The sequence below is a fragment of the Protopterus annectens genome, chromosome 14.part0 (assembly GCF_019279795.1).
Source record: "Protopterus annectens isolate FY-2018-M chromosome 14.part0, PAN1.0, whole genome shotgun sequence".
Lineage (NCBI taxonomy): Eukaryota > Metazoa > Chordata > Ceratodontiformes > Protopteridae > Protopterus > Protopterus annectens.
In genome coordinates this window covers 877,166,971-877,187,371 of record NC_056748.1, presented here as the reverse complement: position 1 = coordinate 877,187,371, position 20,401 = coordinate 877,166,971, and the positions used below count along the sequence as shown (strand labels likewise).

General features: G+C 38.7%; 1 protein-coding gene across 5 annotated transcripts in view; it reads right to left on the bottom strand.

The window, feature by feature from the left end:
- The window catches only part of TBC1D12 (TBC1 domain family member 12), a 1,516,811-nt gene that overhangs the window by 225,548 nt on the left and 1,270,862 nt on the right, over nucleotides 1-20,401 (bottom strand). For all 5 annotated transcript variants that reach the window (XM_044056656.1, XM_044056658.1, XM_044056657.1 and 2 more), the window contains one exon: nucleotides 8,138-8,247. In XM_044056656.1, the coding sequence (XP_043912591.1) occupies nucleotides 8,138-8,247 (110 nt within the window). The remainder of the gene's footprint in view (nucleotides 1-8,137; nucleotides 8,248-20,401) is intronic.

Sequence of the window (20,401 nt, the reverse complement as noted above, 5' to 3'; positions counted from 1 at the left end):
ATTACATTTTGTTGCATTTCAGTAAAACAGGAATCATGGTACATTTCAGCTATGGTTAGCAATTTGAACACATTTCCTAATAAAAATTTGTATAAGAGAAAACTTTGTATTTAGAGAGACTAGACACAGTGTATTTTAAGACAATAAATCTAGACACAGAGTAGACAAAGAGAAAAAAAATCTATAATAGAATATGCAGACGCTTGTAAGTAGTCTGGGATAAGCAGAGCTAAGTTTAATCTGATGGATAGATGCCTAGTCAGGTTTAGTGCAGGGGCACAACCAGTGTGTTGTAAGGTAGGGTTTCAGTCTATTTTTGAAGAGTGATGGAGAGGGAAGAGAGGAAAGGTTACTAGGGAGAAGATTCCAAGTTTTTCCAACAGCATTACAGAAAAGAGATTCACCAGCCTTGTTGTTAGGTTTAGAGGTATGTAGAAGATTTTTATGTGAGGAACGTAGTGATTTCAGATTTGTATATGGAGTGATGAGGGTAGATAAAATAGGAGTACTGAATGGTTTATAGAGAGTTTTATGGGCAATGGTTAGTTGATGGAATTTAATCACGTTTTGTAGTTCAAGCCATCCTAGCTGCTTTATATTTATGCAGTGGTGGGTTCTGTAAGGTTTCCTGTTGCAAATCTAGCGATGTTATTGTAGGAAGTTTCCAGTTTTCTGAGGTTATTTTTTGAAAGGTTAGTAAAAATACGTGAGGCATAGAGGAGAGTAAAGATTAGATGAGTGTGAGCTATGGTTGTTCTAGCTGTATGGGAAAGGTAAGGTTTAATCCTATAGAGGGAGCCAAGTTTTTTGTTGACAGTTTTTATTGTATTGTTGATATGGGTGTCAAAGTTCAGATTGTTATCTATGGTGATACCCAATAGTTTGGTGGTTGGCTCGGGTGATATAGTGACACCATTGGTAGATGCAACTGAGAAATCAAGTGGAGAAGATTTGTGAGTCGGATTAAAGAGGAGGAGTTTAGTTTTTTTGGGGTTCAAAAAAAGGCAATGCTATGTAAACCATTGTTCAACTGTGTTAAATGTCTTCTGGGTAAGAGAGAGGAGTTCATATGTGGATTTGGCTGAGCATATTAGTGTGGAGTCATCAGCATATTGTATGCATGTGGCTTGGGGGATGGCTAGATGAAGGACGTTAATAAATATTGAGAAGAGGAGAGGTCCTAGTATGGACCCTTGAGGGACACCTACGGTAGGTAACTGGTTGTAGGCTAGAAAGAGTCTCATGCCAAATTACTGCCTCTTGTCTTTTGTCTAGGTAGGACTGGAACCATTTTATGGTAGGTGCATCTAAAGATAGGGATTTGAGTATGTTAATGAGAATCTGATGACTGACCATGTCAAATGCTTTGGACAGGTCAATGAATAGTGCTGAAGAAAGGTTAATAAGGTTACGGTTTTTGTTTATGCAATCTGTAAAGGAAAGAAGGGCAGTGGTGGTGCTATGTGAAGGTCTGAAGCCATGTTGAGAGCTGGAAAGTAAGTTATTTTGAGTTAAGTGGTCAAGTAATTGCCTATGGATACATTTCTCCATGATCTTTGCCAAGGGTGAAAGAAGGGTAATAGGGCGGTAGCTGGAGAGCTCATAGGAGTTTCCACCTTTATGGAGGGGGATAATATGAGAGGCTTTCCATAAGCTAGGTATGTGACCTTCAGTAACAGTCCTATTGATCAGAATGGAAATAGGATAAGCTAAAGCTTTGGCTGATAGCCGTAGGAAATCAGCAGGTAGTTGATCTGCTGAGGGACAGCATGTTTTTAGTTTTTGTATAAGGGTTAGAATATATGTAGTTGGTACAGGTGTGAAGTGAAAAGGAGGGGGTGAGGTAGAGTTATAGGAAGGCAGAGTAAAGCTATTTGGTGATAATTGACTAGCTAGTGTTTGGATGATAATATTAGTAAAGAAGGTATTAATTGTATTGGCTATATTCATGGGATTAGTATAGTCAGTATTTTGAGGGTTACGTGTGGAGGAATGACCTGGGTGGAGTAATTGATTAATGCTAGTCCAGAATTTTTGAGGGTTATTTTGATTAGTTTGTTGGAATTGTTGGTAGTAATTTCTTTTATCAGAGAGTATAGCTTTCATAGTGTCATTTCTTAACTGCCTAAAGGTTTGTTGGTCAACGGGGTTTTTAGTCATTCTCCATTTGGCCCAATGTTTATTTCTAAGGTGCGTTTTCTGTTTGGTTACTTTTGAAAGCCATGGGACAGACTTGGTTTTAACTCTAATGAATCTGGTTGAAGCATGTTGGTTGAGAATGGTGAGGAAGTTAGAGTTAAAGTAATTGATGGCTTCTTCTAAAGGGAGGTGTTTTAATGGAGACCAATTTCAGGCTCTTAGTTCTAGTTCAAATAGCTCAGGGTGAAAGTTCTTTTTGGATCTAATATTTCTGACAGATGTTGGATTGGGAGTATGGGTTTTGTGCCTGATAATATAGGTAAGTAAGTGGTCACTTATATCATCAGGGAGGGTTCCTGAATCGTAATTTTGATTCTGATGGTTAATGAGAATCCAGTCTAATATTCTTCCTTTCTGGTTAGCTTTATTGATCCTGGTAGGGGATGTAATAGTTTGAGAAAACCCATATAGGTTAATATGGGTTGTAGGGAGGCTGCTACAATAGCAGTTCCAGTCAATGTTTATGTCTCCTAGGATTATGGTTTCTTGAGGCAAGTGTTGGGATAGCCAGCAATGAGTATTTTCCATGGTGGCAATGTTATTACCAGGAGGAAGATACATGCAGATGATATAGATGGATTTGGCATTGTTAATATGAAGTTTGGAGATGAGGATTTCAGCACTGGAATAGAGAGGTATTTTACAGTTGTGTGTGGTTAATTGTAAGCCTGATTTAAAATAGAATAGCTACCCCTCCTCCTTTCTTGGCTACTCGGTCGAGTCTTAGTATGTTATATCCAGGTGGGATGATTTTGTTATTTTTGGTAGCAGGTTTTAACCATGTTTCTGTTAGGCAGAGGATATCAAAGGAATATAATTCTACTAGAGCTTGGAGTTGAGGAATTTTATTGTTTATGCTACATATATTGAGATAGGCTACTTGTAGGGAGTTAGATGTTTTAGTAAGAGAATTGTTAAAGTAGGGATTTTGGTTAAGAAGAGTACTAGGAGATGTTGTAGGGCCTGGGTTAGGGTGGATATCTCCAGCTTTTATTGAGAGTATTAATCTTATATAGCTTGGGTTAGGGAATTTGTTGTACAGAAGTGGATTTTTCCTGAGATTAAGTGTGTTATATTCAATATATGTTGTATTCTATGATACTCTGCAAGTAGATAGTTGGGTGAATATGTTATATTAGCATGGTTCAAGAAAAGTGGAAGGGAAAGAGCATTGGTTTCCTTATTAGGATAGTGATGGTCTACATGTAATGGGTATTCATAGGAAGTGAGTAAGTAGGCAATGGTTAGAGGAAGAAGTAGTAGTAGTGTGAATAAAAGTAGGATACAAAAAGGTTTACTATTGGATGAATATAGGTATAATTTAGAAGTATAGGGGTGAGGATGGAGAAAGTGAGAAGGTTGTGGTGGTAAGAGAGGGAAGTGTTAAGAGAGGTAGATATAAGAGAATGTGAGAGCAGATAAGATTTTATCAGGACTCCTGGAAATAGGTTCTATGGTGTCAGGGACCTTCCACGCCCACTGAGAGAATAACTGGATGAGTTTGTCACTGGGCGAAATCACCCAATAGGTAGATGATCAGGTGCCAAATGCCTGCAGGTACATTGACTCTTCAGAAAAAGGATTTTGGGACTTCCAGCCATCCATCTGCTTCAGTATTTCCAAAATGTCTCCAAAGGAGACATCATTGAGGGTGACCTTAGGGATCCTTCTCCTTCATCGAAGTTGGTGTCTTCGGTACTAAGATTCCTCAGCATAATCTAAGTGTTTACACTTTCTCTTCCTAGAGCCCTCCTCAGTAGGATGATCTGGGGAGGTATCAGAAGAGGAAAGAGCTATCTGGGATTCCTGAGGTTTTGGCATCCACTGGTCCAGTGAAAGTGCAGGCTGAATAGCTGGGCATGAAGAAAGAGACATTTTCTCCGAGGTAGAATGAGTTGACTGTCTGACTACAGCAGTCAGAGCTCTCTCCATTGCCTCGAAAGCTGGCCTCCTTGAAGAGGTAAGGGATTCCAGAACCGAGATGGACTACCTCGGAACTGTAGTCACTCCCTGCTCTGAAGAGACAGCCCCTGAGACAAAAGCCAGAGTGGAGCTAATCCATGCCAATGCCCCAAGGTGGAAAGAAGACTCCAAAAAAAATAGAAGTTAACTCCTGCCCCACGGAGCCAACAGGACAGACTCAACCCCCTAGTGAACTCCAGATCTGAATGAACCATAGACCTCAGAGCAAAAATTGGTTCCAAATATGTCGATAACTGCTTCTGCCACCATGCGACCAAAGAAAAAAAGAGATATGGCGTCCGGGGTCATGCGATTAGTACCCTGCCGTACTGACGTCGGTCTAATGCGCCCTGACCGATGCAGTCAGCACTTGGAGACTCAGAGTTGAAGACTCTAAAGCTTGAGATGAAGTCAGAGGAGGAAAACCTGGAGCGGGTGAAGGAAGGTTCAGCTCCAACACCTAATGGGGCTATAGTCGAGGAAGTACCAGACAATCCTCACGCCTAGAGTATTTTATCCACCAGCTTCTCCATGTCATCTTTGGTTACACTTTTGGTGGAATGCACAGACATGGTAAATAGTGATTTTGGTCTCTCCAAAAAAGGAGAAGGTAGTCTCCCAGAAAAGGGATCAGTTGAGGGAGAATACAAAGTTCTTAGAAGTGTCACAATACTCGGTTCATCAGCTTGTAAATTTGGTGCAGAAGAAGGTGGAATTAAGTTTGGTATTTGCACGGTTAATTTATGTGTTTATACACTCAGTTCCACAAGACCCTTTGGGCCCAGAGATTTAGGTATGGAGGTAGTCAGTTCCAAAGACACTGATGGAACTGAAGATTTTTACTTTTTTATAGGAGGTGATGACGGTGTAGAAGGCACCGACAGACTCCTCTTCTTAGGCTTGTCTGAAATTCTTGAGGATGACGAAGAAGAAGAAGGGGAAGACACATCATTCTTGCTCTTTATTTTGTCTGGTCCAGCTACGGCGTTGTTGAAGGCTGAGGGTATCATACCTTTACAGATTAGTTTGTTTTTGATTTTTACCAGTGCCTTGTGACTGAAACCATGACAAATGGAACAGTGTGTGTGTGTGTGTGTGTGTGTGTGTGTGTGTGTGTGTGTGTGTGTGTGTGTATATGTATGTATATATATATATATATATATATATATATATATATATATATATATAACTAAAGAGAGTGACAGAGTTTGATTGCTAAGAAATACACTAAAACAGTTTGAATTCAAAAGCAAAACACCTTAAATCACAAAGATTATAATGAAAGACAAAACTGTTTTTAAGGGGGGGGGTTGCCCCACTAAACACCCCCACACCCTAATTATACATAACAACTGTAAGATCAAAATCCCTGATCTGTAGTGCACCACGATCGCTCACATCTAAACACCTACAATGTTTGAAAAATTAATTTACGACCTCTGCATCCAATATATATACATATATATATATATATATATATATATATATATATATATATATGGTTTACCATTAAAATGTTGCCGTGCAATTGCACAGCTATGAAGTATTCAAACACCAGATGTTCGAATACTTCAATGTGGGCAGGTTAAATGAGTGAACGGTATATTTGCGAATGGACTATTCATTCGCAAATATAACGTTCGCTCATGTAAAGGGATCACGGTACAGTGCAGTTAGGGAAATACATCCCTTTCCCCACTGTAGTGCGATCTTGCAGTTGGAATAATAAGTTTGGGGGGTGCAGGGGGGCTTGCCCCCTGCATAAACGGGAGATTCGGTGTAGGGATTAGGGAGTTGCGGTAAGGGTGGCATTGTTGTTAATGCCGTAAAATGTTGTTGTTGACATTTTCGGCATTAACGGCTATTTTTCGACATTAGGGCTGTTCGTTTAGGTGCAGTTTCGGTACAACACTTTGCTGTTTCGTACCATTTTTTTTATAAATTTCGAGATATTGATAGTAAACCTATACATATATATATATATATATATATATATATATATATATATATATATATTTACATAAAACGATTCCAGGATGCCTTTTTAAACCAAGCCATGCATCCCAAAATGTATCTGAAAAGTTTTAATACCCAACAGTTATTTAAGCAGTATATTAAATCTTTGATATGGATAGTTAAGCATTTTACAGGCTGCATCTTTCTAATAAACATAAGTGCCAGACCACGGGAAATTTCTGATTCCCATTCACTGGTCTAGGTTACTCTTGAAATGGATTAGGGAAGAACTCTGCGTCACATGAATGGGAAGCCTGTTTCAGAGAATGAGTATTCTCTTACATGGATATCTCTCCCTCAAACATATCCTATTTATGTTGCAGACAAGGTTTAGGTCACTAGATTGGGTAATTCTGATGCTACTTGTTTTGTGGATGTGCAATAGGCCCTTCAAAGCAGGATCAAAGGGTAGGCCAGGTATAGCCTCTTAGCAGTCTAGAGGGGACAGAGTACAAGGATAGGGCTATGAGGCAGTCCAAGTAGGACATACTGTCTATGCCCTGCATTTCTTTTGTGAGGAACCTTTGCAGATGCTCCAGTTGTTGCATATACCTGGTCAGGTACACACTGAAGGGGGTGTTGTACTCAGTGATTGGTCTGATGAGGGTCAAGTACAGCAGGACAATGTTATCCTTGGACCTAGATGTCATACCTTTGCTGATAAGTTGCCCACATAGAATGATTTCCTTACTACCGTACACACATGATGGTCAAAGGCCAGGTTACTCTCTATTTGTGTTTCCAAATACCGGACCAATGAGTCTACTCTTAGAAATGTATTATCAATGTGGGATTCTTCAGAGGTATCCATCTTCTCAAAGGATATCATTATGCATTTCCTGCCACTGAGTTTTAGACTATGGCTCTGGCACCAGTTATTGGTCTGCATCAGGCCTTCTTGGAGGGTAATGGGGGAGATTCTACAGTTGTACCTAGTTTACAACCATCTGCAAACTTGGTCAGCTAGAGGCTCTTAATGCTGGACTTAACTTCTGAGACATAGATGCTAAAAAGGAATGGCCTCCAGCAATGACTCTAGAGGAAATTCACTAGTGACTGGTCTTTTTGTGCGGGAATATTCCACTATCCTATCTTCTTAGGTCTTGGTTTTGAGTTAGATGGCTATCCAGTGGGTGACATAAGGGTTTATACCCAATTGCATGAGTTTGTCTATATGTGAGTGCATGTCCACACAGCAAAACAAAAAAAAAAATGAATGGCAAGTTGATCGAACACAACTGGTAGATCAACAGCAAATTGAAAAATACAAAAAAAGACCCACCTTTTTTGTAGGGGACAAGCGCCACTGCATCTCCTGTTAATTATATATACCAAATCTGAGATCACAGTACAGTGGGAAAAGGGAAAATTCTCTGATTCCTACAAGATAGCTGACTTTCAGTAACCTATACTGGCTTTTTTTTTTCTGTTTGACAATTTCAACTGTTGACCACTTGGATATACATGTATGTATGTATACATACCCCTACACCCCCCTCCTCCACCTACTTGGTCACAAGCACTTGAAGAAGAGGGAGAAACTGAGGAAAATGTAGCACACACATTCTCACTATTGTCCAGTTCTAGTAACCATGACTAGATACTAGAAATCTCTCAGTACTGATCAACTGGCAATTGACAAGCAGTACCCCCCCCCCCAAAAAAAAAAAAAAAAAATCATTAAGCATGCCTCAGTGAAATAATCTGATTTAGAAAATATGCTGACCTAATCAAAGTCACTCTCAGTGATTTGCATCTTTGATTAACACATCAGGTATTTCACTAAAAAAATCATTATTCTATTTTTGTAAGTAAACAAAAGCAAGTCTGTCAGAAACATTTCAAGCAAGTTAAATGTTATAAATGTATATACTGTTAGTACCAGTTATTAGAAATGGAACTCATCCCATATGTTACATTACAATTACAATTTCAGCAGTGTTAGAACATCTTGACTTACCACTCTATTAGGTAAATATCTGGGGTAAGGCCATATGACTTGAAGTGGCTATATAGTTTGGGGAGATTTTCTTCAAAGAACACTTCAAATGCTGCAAAGTATTTCAGCATCTAGACAGGAAAATAATCGGTCAAAAGAAATCTATGTACATGGTAACTGAAACAGTAAGTAAGCGTCAAACCTATGAGTTTAATAAAAAAACATACACCTAGATTTTGTAGTTTTACATGCATCAAAAGTAAAAGGTGAGTCCCTTTCACTCCAACAGAAAAACATGTTCATATAAACATACATAAATACATAAACGTGTATACGTGTGTCAGCAGCAAACCATGTTTCCCTCCTTATAGGAGTTTTTTCAGTCCACACAAACTAATTAACCAGTAATATTTAAATCAAAACTGCAGGAAAGATATAATATCAATCCAAATTTTAAAGGTATACATGGTGTTGGATCTATAAATAATAAGCAAAAACTAAGAATGACTAAATGCACACATATACTACTAAAAGCTCTGACACATTTACAAAAATAACCATCATATTACATGTTATGCTTGTCACTAAAAAACATATGCACATAAGTAAGCACTGAAGAAGCCCCTGTTAAGAAGGAAACCAAGTTTGCTGCTGATATAATAATAGATGTAATATGATGGAACTGAATGGTGCTGTGTTGTATTTTTGGAATCAATATTTACTTTTTTTACAGGTGCAGTGTCTTGTCGATAGTATGATTTACCTTACAGGTATCATTAGTTTAGTCAGTAAATTCACCTATCAGGTGTCAACTTTTCTGATAACTTTCACCATTGACAAAAGTAGTTGAAATTTATTACAGTCGAACTTCAGCAGGTCAACTCTAACATAAGGAGTTTCCCCATTTCTCCATGGATGTGCAATGGTATAGTTAGATTATTTAAGTTCAGTGTTGTGGAAACGGATCCTCCACATGGGGAGATATGGGGAGGGGAAGCCCCTGTGTAAAAACACAGATTTTTCTTAGCTATCGTTGATTGCAAATGTAACGTGTTTGTTTAGATTTGTGATCACTTTTATTTAGATTTATTTGGTGTTGTAATTGACAATAAACGTTTCTTGATGCGTTTTTCATCAAAGAAAGTTTACTGGCAATTATTAAGAATACATGCATACATATATATATATATATATATATATATATATATATATAGCTCCCCTTCACAAGCTTGAAATCCAGAAAGCTCGAAATTCATAGGCTTGAGCCCAGAATCTCGATTGTGGGGGGTGCAGGGGGGCTTGCCCACCCTGCAAAAACATTGTAAAGACATGTTTGCACATCTTTTATGTCCACTTTAGAATTTCGAGTTGCTGAAGACTCGAGATTCTGGGCTCGAGCTTCTGACTTTCGAGCTTTCAGCAATTCGAGATTCTAATGGGGAAATATATATATATACACACACACACACACACACACATACGCACACACACATATACACACGTGTGTGCTTGGGTTTACTTTGGTCGAACCTGACTTCACTAAGTACACTTGACTGAAAGCTCACTTCACTGAAAACTAATCTGGCCAAAACTCATTTCGTCGAAAGTAATATATGGCCTTTACCTCACTGTAATGCGACCCTGGAGTAAGAATATAAAGTAAGAGGGGGTGTGGGGGCATAGCCCCCACACAGTTTGAGTTTATATTGTCTTGTGGAAAGAGTTGTTCATTGCACTTGTTAATACACATGTCTATGGTTTAAAACATTTAAAATAGGTGGGAGCTATGCCCCCCACACCCCCTGACTTTATATTCTAACTCCGGAATCGCACTACAGAGGGGAAAAGGCCATACATAATTTTTGATGAAATTAATTTTGACCAAATGAGTTTTCAGTGAATTGAGCTTTCAGTCAAGTGTACTTAGTCAAGTGAATTTCGACCAAGCAAACTAGACCTGTGTGCACATATATATATATATATATATATATATACACACACACACACACACAGACACACACATATATATATATATATATATATATATATATATATATATATATATATATATATATATATATATATATATATATATATATATATATAGATACACACACACATATATATATATATATATATATATATATATATATATATACACACACACACACACACACACACGGATATACAGACACACATTATATATATATATATATATATATATATATATATATACATATATATGTGTGTGTGTGTGTGTGTGTGCATACACAACAAACTCATGGTTGGTTGTGCATAACGCAGGATTTATCCAAGGTTGGTGTGGTCTGATCATGCCAGCAGAGCATGAGTGATCAAACAAAGCAAACTGTGGGTAAACAATGCACACACCCAAGCATGAGTTACTGATATTATACAATGACATTATTTAACAAAATAAAGTTGCAAAAGTTGAACTTACCATAACAGTATATGTTCAAATTATTACTTCTACAATAGCATATGGGTTAAAGCCTGCCAAGGGTATAACAGCCAGCCAGCTTCCAAGGCATCAAGGCACCTTCCACGTACCCACACTGTCAATAAGCTTGAGCTAACCTAAAGACAATGTTGGGTGTATGGAAGGTGCCCTGAAGCTTTGGAAGTTGGTCAGGCATTATCTCTTTGGCAGGATTTAACCCATATTGTTATGGCTACTACAACAGTGAGCTTTCCTGAGAGCACAGAGAGGGAGGCTGAGCCCTGAAAGGGCAATGCTAGGAACAACAAAAAATAAATGTCCACACCCTGGCATAAAACACACCAATAAACACAAGGGGGGTGGCGACAGGGAGCAGCTATTGCAGCAGTGATCACTGAAACACATACTGTTATGGTAAGTTCTACTTACACAGCTGTACTATTGTTCATCATATTGATCAATGCTACAGTAGCCTTAGCGATATGGGTAGATTACCATAGCTAACTTTATTTGGGAGGTGGAAGGAGAAGAGTCCATGAAAACATGGTCCTAGCAAAGCTTGATGTGGACACAGAGAAGGAATCAAAATTTTAATGCTTTGCAAAAGTACGTACAGTGGACCACATAGCAGCTTCTAGAATATTTCTGAAGTCTAATCCTTTCCAAAAAACACAGATGAAGCCAAGGTCATGTAGAGAGGGCTTTGACTCTGCCTGGAATAGATTTGTTATGATGAGTGTAACAGCCATTAGGAAATAGTCTGTTTTGACACAGGTTGTCCCTTCTTATCTTCACAAGATATAAACAATTGATCCAAAGATCTGAGAGATTTAGTTCTGCCAAGATAGTAGCAGAGTTGTCTATGGACATCCAAGATATGGGGTATCCTTTCTCCCTCATTTTATATTCAGTACAGAAAACGGGGAGATTGACAGTTTGGCTTGAAGAATATTTTGTCTTGAGACTGCCTTGAAAAAGAAGGATCTATGAGGACATGCCGAAATGGCCGATAAATGAACCTTGATAGAGGAATAAAGTCTATAAGGATAGTAACTCTCACAAGTTTTGTAAAACCAGAGAACAACTAGCCCCGAATGAGTGCTAGTTATGTTATTGGCACCAACTAGAAAACCTTTTACATTTGCTAATATATAATTTTCTAACAGCAGGTTTTCTTGCCTCCATTAGTACCTGCTGCATGTCCTCAATAAACAGGTGAATAAAAGGAATTAAGACCTTATCATCCAGGCAGATTATTGAAAATGATTGATGTTGGAGTGTATCAAAAACCCCTGTTCTTGTGCAGTTCCAGTCTGTGAAGCAGCTTGTGGCAACTGCCCCTGGACATTTCTGAAATTAGGGAGAACCACAACTGCACAGAACAGAAGGGAGGTCACCACAATGATCTTGGGGGATTCCTTCTGAGTCTTCAAAAGTACCCTCATATTAGTGGAAAAGGTGGAAAAGCATACAGGAACATTCCTGTACAAAAAAAGAAAAGCTATTTTTCTTCCAAGCCATCTTACATACGGTCCTGGAGCAGAATCTTGCCAGTTGATTGTTCAAACAAGAGACAAAGATCTGCTTGAGGAACTCCACACAGATAGATCAAATGTTGGAAGCCCCAATCTAGTTTCCATTCATGAGGGTCTGCCCTGGTCCTGCTCAGCTTGTCTGCCAGAAAATTCTGCTTTAATAGAATGTAACTGTAAATGTAATTCAAAATAACGCAGCAACTTTACAAAAGGGGTATGACCTGGTTACCCCTTGCTTGTTGATGTACCACATGACTGCAGTATTGTCTGAAACAACTCTGAAGAGGTTCCAGGGGTCAAATGGTTCAGACAGTTGAGTACCTTGATCAAGGCAAGCATCTCCTTGATATTTATCTGCTTCCATCTGTCCTTGGTGTCCCACACCCTTGCATATTTATCCCTCATAAAACTGCTCTCCAAGCAAAATCAGAAGCGTCTGTGGATACTGAATGCTTTGGGGCTGGTAAGGAGAAGGGCAGACCTGGATTTAAGGATATCTGTTGTCTCCACCAAAGGATTTTTCTTCTGACAACCCCAAGTATTGGGAAATGAAAAGATAAAGGGTGTTGATGCTGGGAATCATGTGGAGTCATGTCAGGGGTATCATGAGAATCATAGATGTTATGAGACCCAAAATCCTGAGGTATTCCCTAGCAGTGACCAAAGTCTGAGTGGAAAACCTTAGAAATCGATCTAAATAAGGATCTATTTTCCCCTGTGGAAGAACTGAGGTGTCTAGCTGACATCCCAGGAACACAATCCTGTGTGAGGGAGTCAAGAAAAACTTTTGACTGTTTCCTTGGGAAGTCCAACTTGTGTAAGATATCTCTCACCCAACAGGGAGAGGGTGATTCCTGACACTTAGAAAAAGACTCTCCAAAGATAATCAAGTCACCTAAATATGGAAAAGTGTGGGCACCCTGTATCCTGCAATGAGCTATAACCGGAGCTAGACACTTTGTGAACACTGTTGGTGCAGTGAACAGTCTAAAGGTTAAAACAGAGAACTCATAATGTGATCCATACATAAAAATCCTTAGGAAAGCTCTGAAGTCTGGATGGATAAGGATGTGATGATAAACATCTTATAAGTCTAGTGTTACCAGGAAACTTCAAAGAGGAAGAGGAGATAACAGGTTGTGAAGCGACATCATCCTGAATTAGGAAACTACCGCAAACAGGTTTAAGAAAGAAAAATCCAAAACTGTTCTCCAAACATTTTCTTTTTTTTGGCAGTAGGAAAATCCTTGAACAAAAACTCTTCCCCACTTGGGAAGGAATAACTGGTTCTATCAATTCTTGGGACAATATATGATGAAGAACAGGTGGATCTGGACAAGGAATGACCTTCTGGAAAGAGGGAATATCCTCCCACTGCCAAATGTAACTTTGCTGAAAAGCATTCGAAGCTCATTTGTCTGAAGCAATCTGTTGCCAAACAGAAAAAAATATTTTATTTATTTCATTTTGATGACCGGAGAAGCCTACTGGGCCTAAAAGGAGCCCATTTTCAGTGGAAGCCTGGGTAGAAAAGCTCCAATAAGAATGACAAAACATATTAGCATATACACATACAAAGCAAAGTAGTCATACAGCTTTATGCAGCATTCTATAGTAAAAAAAAATCTATAATAATAATAAAATCTAATAACTGTAGAGTCTAGGGTCTGATGAAGGCTAGTAAGCCGAAAGCGCTTATCCGAAGATTTACATGTTCCACCTTGCTAAGTTTTATTAAAGATTAAATTTTGTTTCGTTTTTAAATCTGCCTTGGTGTGCCGTGGTGGAACCGAGGATTTTTTCGATTTATTTCTGCGTTTATACTCGGCACCTTCAGCAGTGCAGCTGCATTTTGTTTTTCTATACTCTGATATCAGTCCTCGATAGGGAAGACAATCTCTAACCTGCAGTCCAAATAAGTTCTTGGCGTCTTCTCATTCTATTACCTTTCCCTCTCTAGTTATTTGCTCTCAATATCTTGGTTCCTTTGCTAGTTTCCTCCAATAATTTCCAGTACTCTCTTGGCCATTATCTGTATCTGTAATTGCAGTTATCCCCAACGGCCGAATCTCCTTTCTCCATTTCTGTGTTGGCTTAGTTCTTAGAATACTTTCTGCTACTTTATGAATATAATATTCTGTATGATTATTATTGTTCTCCTTAAAGATCTGCATCCAAAATCCCAGTCACTCCTTGTTTCGTGAGCTCCCCCCCCTATTTCATCATCATCTCTTTCCGCTCTGAATTATAGTTTTCTGTGTGCCACATATAGAAGCCTCAACTGTGTTGCTCTGAAAATACCACTTCAAATTGGATAAATCCCAGTCTGCCTTGTTCTACTGGAAGAATAAGCTTATCCCGCTTGCCTCTTGCTGTCTTCCTCGCCCAAATAAAATCCTTCAGCTCTTTATTAATTGCTATCCACAATTTCTCATCTGTTTGATAAAAATATGCCTGACCTGTGTATAAGACTAAAGGGACTAAAACATTTTAACTGCTTGCATCTTACTATGGATATCCACATAACAGAGCTTCCATTTTCTAAGATTTTGCATTATCTTTTGTTTAGTCTCTTCCCACATATCCTTAGCTACCACACCAGAATAATGTTTAATCCATACTCCTAAATACTTAATTTTTATCGTGTCCCTATAAGTATGGATATTGCTGAACCAATTCATATGTGGGTACAAAATTTACTGCTACTGTCTTTGTTTTAGCTTCATTAAGTTTGTATCCTGAAAAGATTTAAAAGTGTCTAAATACATTCCATAGCACTGTAATGTCCCTTTCTGGATTTGTCAGGTATAAAATAATGTCATCTGCAAATACAGCCAGTTTTTCTTGACTGCCATGGCAAGGCTTAAAAAGCCCTTTGCCTAGTAAACACCTATGAAGCATACCAATTATATCCTTGAATTTCTGAGTCCCTTATTTTCTTTGCTAATGGTTCTAAATATAATGCAAAAAACAAAGGGAAGAGAGGACACCCCTGCCCGGTTCTGAAATTATCAGAGAGGACACCACCCACTTTAATTTTCACCTGCGGTCCCTCATATAGTCTCCCAATTGACCAAAAAATGTTATCAGGGAACGCAAATACTTCCACTGCTCTGCTCAAAGTTCCAGCTTACTATGTCAATTGCTTTCGCTGCATCAAGTCCCACCAACAACAGTGGTATTTTCTTACCATTGTGCTTCCCTCTGGATCATCAGTGTTCTGCTAACAGTGACAAATATTTGCCTCCATACCACAAAACCACATTGATCCATATCTATCAATTTTGGCATCACTTTTGCAATTCATTTAGCCATTACAGACATAAACACTTTATAATTATGTTATGTACTTACCATAACTTGGTATCTGTGTTGTCTTCTTTCATTCCTCCTAACGGTAGGGTTACAGATCCGACCCTCAGACCTGACTCGGATGCATTTTTACAGACTAGGATCCAAGTCTCGAGCTCCTCCCACTTCCCATAATGCACTGTCCTCTTTCTAACCCCCCTCAGATCAAGATTGCTGCCCAAATAACTGATAGACAGCAGAAAAAGAAAAAGAAGAGAGTACAAATAAAGAACCAGAGGCTCAAAACCAGGAACATATGTTCTTAAAAAGTTCTCTCTAGATCTTCTAGAGCACTGGGTAGGGGGATGGCTGGGAGGGAAGGTGAGGAGGAATGAAAGAAGACAACACAGACACCAAGTTATGGTAAGTACATAACTTATAAATCTGATGTTGTCTCTTACATTCCTCCTCACGACTGGGTTAGAGTTCCCAGCTATACAACTTCTGAGTGGTCTCAAGGAAGGATATGCTGAAGCACTGCCAAACCAAAGGAAGCCCTGCTCCTGGAAACAATGTCTAATTTGTAATGTGTGACAAAGCTACAAGTTTTTGACCAAGTGGCTGCAGCACAGATATCATCTAAAGATGCCCTGGAAGAAAAGGCAGAAGAGGTAGACACAGACCTAGCTGAGTGGGCCTTAGGACGACGAGGTAACTGTAATCTGTTTTTGGCATAAATCAAAGTAATGCAATCTGTTATCCATTAGCAAAAGTAAATTTTGAAACCTCCTGACCTAGGTAGCTATGAGAGAAGGATACAAATAACTGGTCTGACTTTCAAAATGGCTTCATCCTATGAAGATAAAATCTTAACTGCCTATGAACATCAAGAAGATTTAACAAACATTCTCCTTCATTAGAGAAATTTGGGAAGAAAACAGGTAGTTGTACGGTCTGGTTGAGACTGGATTCTATAGCTACCTTGGGCATGAAAGCGGGATTAGTACGAAGGGACACCCTACCTTTGTGGAAAATTATATAAGGAGGCTTAAAAGGCAGTGCCGGGATCTCAGCCAATTGAGGTTTGACAGTAGAGAAACTGACTCCTTTGAAAAGAGATGTAATTAAGAGAAGGATAGCTGACACTGGAGCTGAAAAAGAGGTCAATGTTCTCTTTAGTGGACCAGAAGGCAAATCTCTCATATTTACTCCCATATACTTTCTTGGTAGCTGGTTTCTGGGAGGCTAGAATAATATCTCGGACATGAAAAGCAAGCCTGGACCTTCAAGCACTCACTGGAAGTGGATAAACCAAGCGGTCAGTTTGAGAGATATCAGACTAGGATGAAAACCCTCTATTGGGTGAAAAAGGAGGTCCTATTTGAGTTCCAGTAGCCATGGAGGATATTTCAGGTGAGACCAGAAGCAAGGGAGCCAAATCTGACAAGGTCAATAGGAGGCGATGAGGATTACCAAGGACTTCAGAAGTTTTGCATTCTGAAGAAGCTTTGGGATCAAGGGTAGCTATGGAAAAGTGTATAGGAGACTGGGGAGCATCCCTCGGGGCTCCCCCACAGGGGAGGATCAGAGCAAAGTAGTTTCTACACTTGTTGGTCGGGGGGATGCAAACAGGTTGCAGCAGGGTTGGCTCTAGTGGCTGAAGATCAAGTCTGCTACTGATTGGTTGAGGAGCCTCTCATAAGGGGTCAGAATGGGCCTGCTGAGTTTGTTTTCCAGAACACTGGATTTTCCCGGTATGTGAGTTGCAAGCAGAAAATGGTCCGAAGACATTGCCCATTCCTAGATCCTCATGGCCTCTTTGCACAACAGGTAAGAGCAGGTTCCTCCTTCTTTGCTGATGTACCACACCACTGACATGTTGTCTGTGTGAATCTCAATAGTTCCTAGAGGGAGAACATCCTGAAAGTCTTGCACCATTAAGAGGACTGCTCTCATCTCCAGAACACTGATTGGCAACCTGGACTCTATGTTTGACCATGTGCCTTGGATCATCTTTGCCTTGAAATGCCCCCCCCCCCCAACTGGGAAGCATCCGTGGTCACTGTGGCTTAAGGAGAAGGAAGGAGGAAAGGTCTGCTGATCGTCAGGTTGTCCTACAGCAGCCATCATTGGAGATGCTTTCCTCAATATCAAAGACAATTTGATAGGAACAGATAGAAGCTGGTAGAGAATAGACCAATGAGCAGCCAGAATCCATTGAAGCACTCGCATAAAATACCTTGCTAGTGGGACAAAGGGAATAGCAGCCACCACAGATCCGAGAGCATGAAGTATCAGCCTTACCGGTGGGGAAGACCGGTTTAAGACGGTTTGAACATGATCTCTCAAAGTCTGAACACGATGAGTGGTTACAGCTGCAATCTGGTTCACTGTGTCCAAGGAAGCTCCAATAAATTCTAAACTCTGAACCGGTTATGGGTTCGACTTTGTCAGGTTTATGGTGATACCCAGATGCAATGCTGAGAGCCAGTCATCCAGATATGGAAACACCTGGAATCCTTACAGTCTCAGGTGAGCTGCAACTACTGCCATGCAGAGGAATGAAAGTGCTAAACTGTGGATTCAAGGTTTAAACGTATGTTTAAACATCTAGTTCAGGATTTTTTTACTTTTTATTGTTTTAAATCAAATGCTATTTGCGTTATTGGTTACTTAATCAAAAACAGTTTCTTAACAGCAATATTTCTAAACTCATGCATATTATCGAGGTAGCCCTTACTTTCTGTTTAGTATTCTGCAGTTGCTCCTCCTGTTCTGGAAGACTATCCATATTTTGCAATACTTTAACATGTCAGCCCCTCTACATAATTCTTGTTACTTCTTAACCACATCTCCCTTTCTTTTACTTTCACCCTATTTTTAAACTCCACTTTAATTTTATCCCATTCCCTAGTTATATTTTCAGAAGAAATTTATTTCTTCTCTAATAGCACCTGAAAAATTTCCACTTCCCATTCCTTAAATTCCTCTCTTTTCAACAGATAGGTGGGAAAGCATCAGTGTCTCAGTTTTATTTCATTACCCTGTGTTTTTATTTTAGTTATTACTGGTGCATGATCTGAAACAGTTATTTGGTGCATATCAATACCTTCAATTAAATGCACATGTTCCTGCGAAATGCAAATTCTGTATACCCTAGCCCAGTTTTTTTATCTTGGGGAAATATATGTAAATTCACTCCAAACCCCCAGTACTGAATTCAAACCTTCCATGCCAAATATTTTCATAAATTTCTTTAAAAATCTACCCTCTTTTATTATATATTTTCCTTCTGTGGCCCCCAGACACATCTTCACTGCTGCAAATCAAATTATAGTCCCCAACTATAAATAACATTCCTTGCTGAAAGCTGATTAATTCTCCCAGAATTGTCTTAAGTTCCATTATAACAGTTTTCAATGGATTATAAATACATACCAGTGTAATCCTCCTCTTTTGCCAATAGTCCCTTAGTACTATGATCTACCATTATTGCCTTTTTTATCTTCTTCTATTACTACTGGATCTCCTCCTACAATTAATATAAATACTACTCTCTTCCTTTGCCCAAGGTATTCCACTGAATAACCATCCTGAAAACCTGTCTGTATCAAATTCACATGTTCAGTTATTTCCAAGTGTGTCTCCTGTAGCATAGACATTTGCAGTCTACATTTTTAATATAGTTCACTACTCTTTTTGTATTTATCTGTGAGTCCATTAACATTTAAAGACATTACAGAAAGCACCATATTCTTGAGAAATTATTATTCCCACATTTTATGTATAACAGCTTTTTTGTTAAATGCCTAGTTCCAGCTTTTGTTTTACATGCATGTACTGTTTGGCAGGTTAATCTTTTATACAGTTGTTTCTTGTCATCTCCAATTGAGCCTATGTCACATCTTACAGAACTTTTTGTTTTACTGAAAACACTCAAACAAAAATACACACACACACACACACACATACACACAAAATACCTCCCTAAAACCTATTAACTTAATAATAACACACAAAACTATGTACATCTTCAAATTTTGAAGTTTTACTCTCCTAAGATAAACATATGCTCCAAACTGATAGCCACACACATAGACTTGAGCTAACCTAAAAAAAGATGCATAGGTACAGCCTGTGGTTCTATTAAGTGCTGTCTGGTTTTGTCTTATATTTGTAGCTCTCTCAGCTACAGGAAAACACCTGAATATTTTCAGAAAACATTCTCCACAAGCCATTCTCTTTATGGGATTGTCTGCTAGAGACATGAGAACCCGCCACAAAACTGTTTACTAGAAAAAAGCCTTATAGGATTCAGCATTCATTTTTGTTTACTTGCTTTCTCTTAAATCATGATAAATCATGATAATAGATTAAGCTAACAGCCAACCCAGGCATTCCGCTATGCAAGAATGAGAAAAAGCACAATAATGTTTCTTTTTTCATGCTCTTTTAACCAGATCATTTTTTTTACATTGCAGTGTCTACATTTCTTAAAGCTGAACAAAGAGAAAGAGAAAAGATGGGAGAAAGAAAAAATCAGGAGCACCTACTTACACTACTATCCCCATTACACTTTAAAGTAACTGAAAAAACATTACTTTATAACATGCAAAGAAAATCGTGCACAATTTAAATAGTACTATTAAGATTTTTCCTTTACTTACAGTTAACTTTTGCCCTTCTCTTCCCCTCTCCAGAGTATTTTCCAAACATTGATGACAAGAAGTAGGACATATGCTTTAAAGTCCCCTAGAAGTTTAACAAAGTCTAAAAAGTCCAACATTTCTAGATATTACTGTTCTGTCATGTTTCACAAATATAATTATTGCTTTGTAATCCCCCATTTGTCAATTTCCAAGTTACTGACTTTATTCTCCAAATGTTAATGACATGAAGTAGGACATATGATTTAAAGTCCCCTACAAGTTTAACAATGTCTAAGAAAGTCCAATATTTCCAAATGTATTGGTTCTATTCCTGTTTATCTTCATCTCC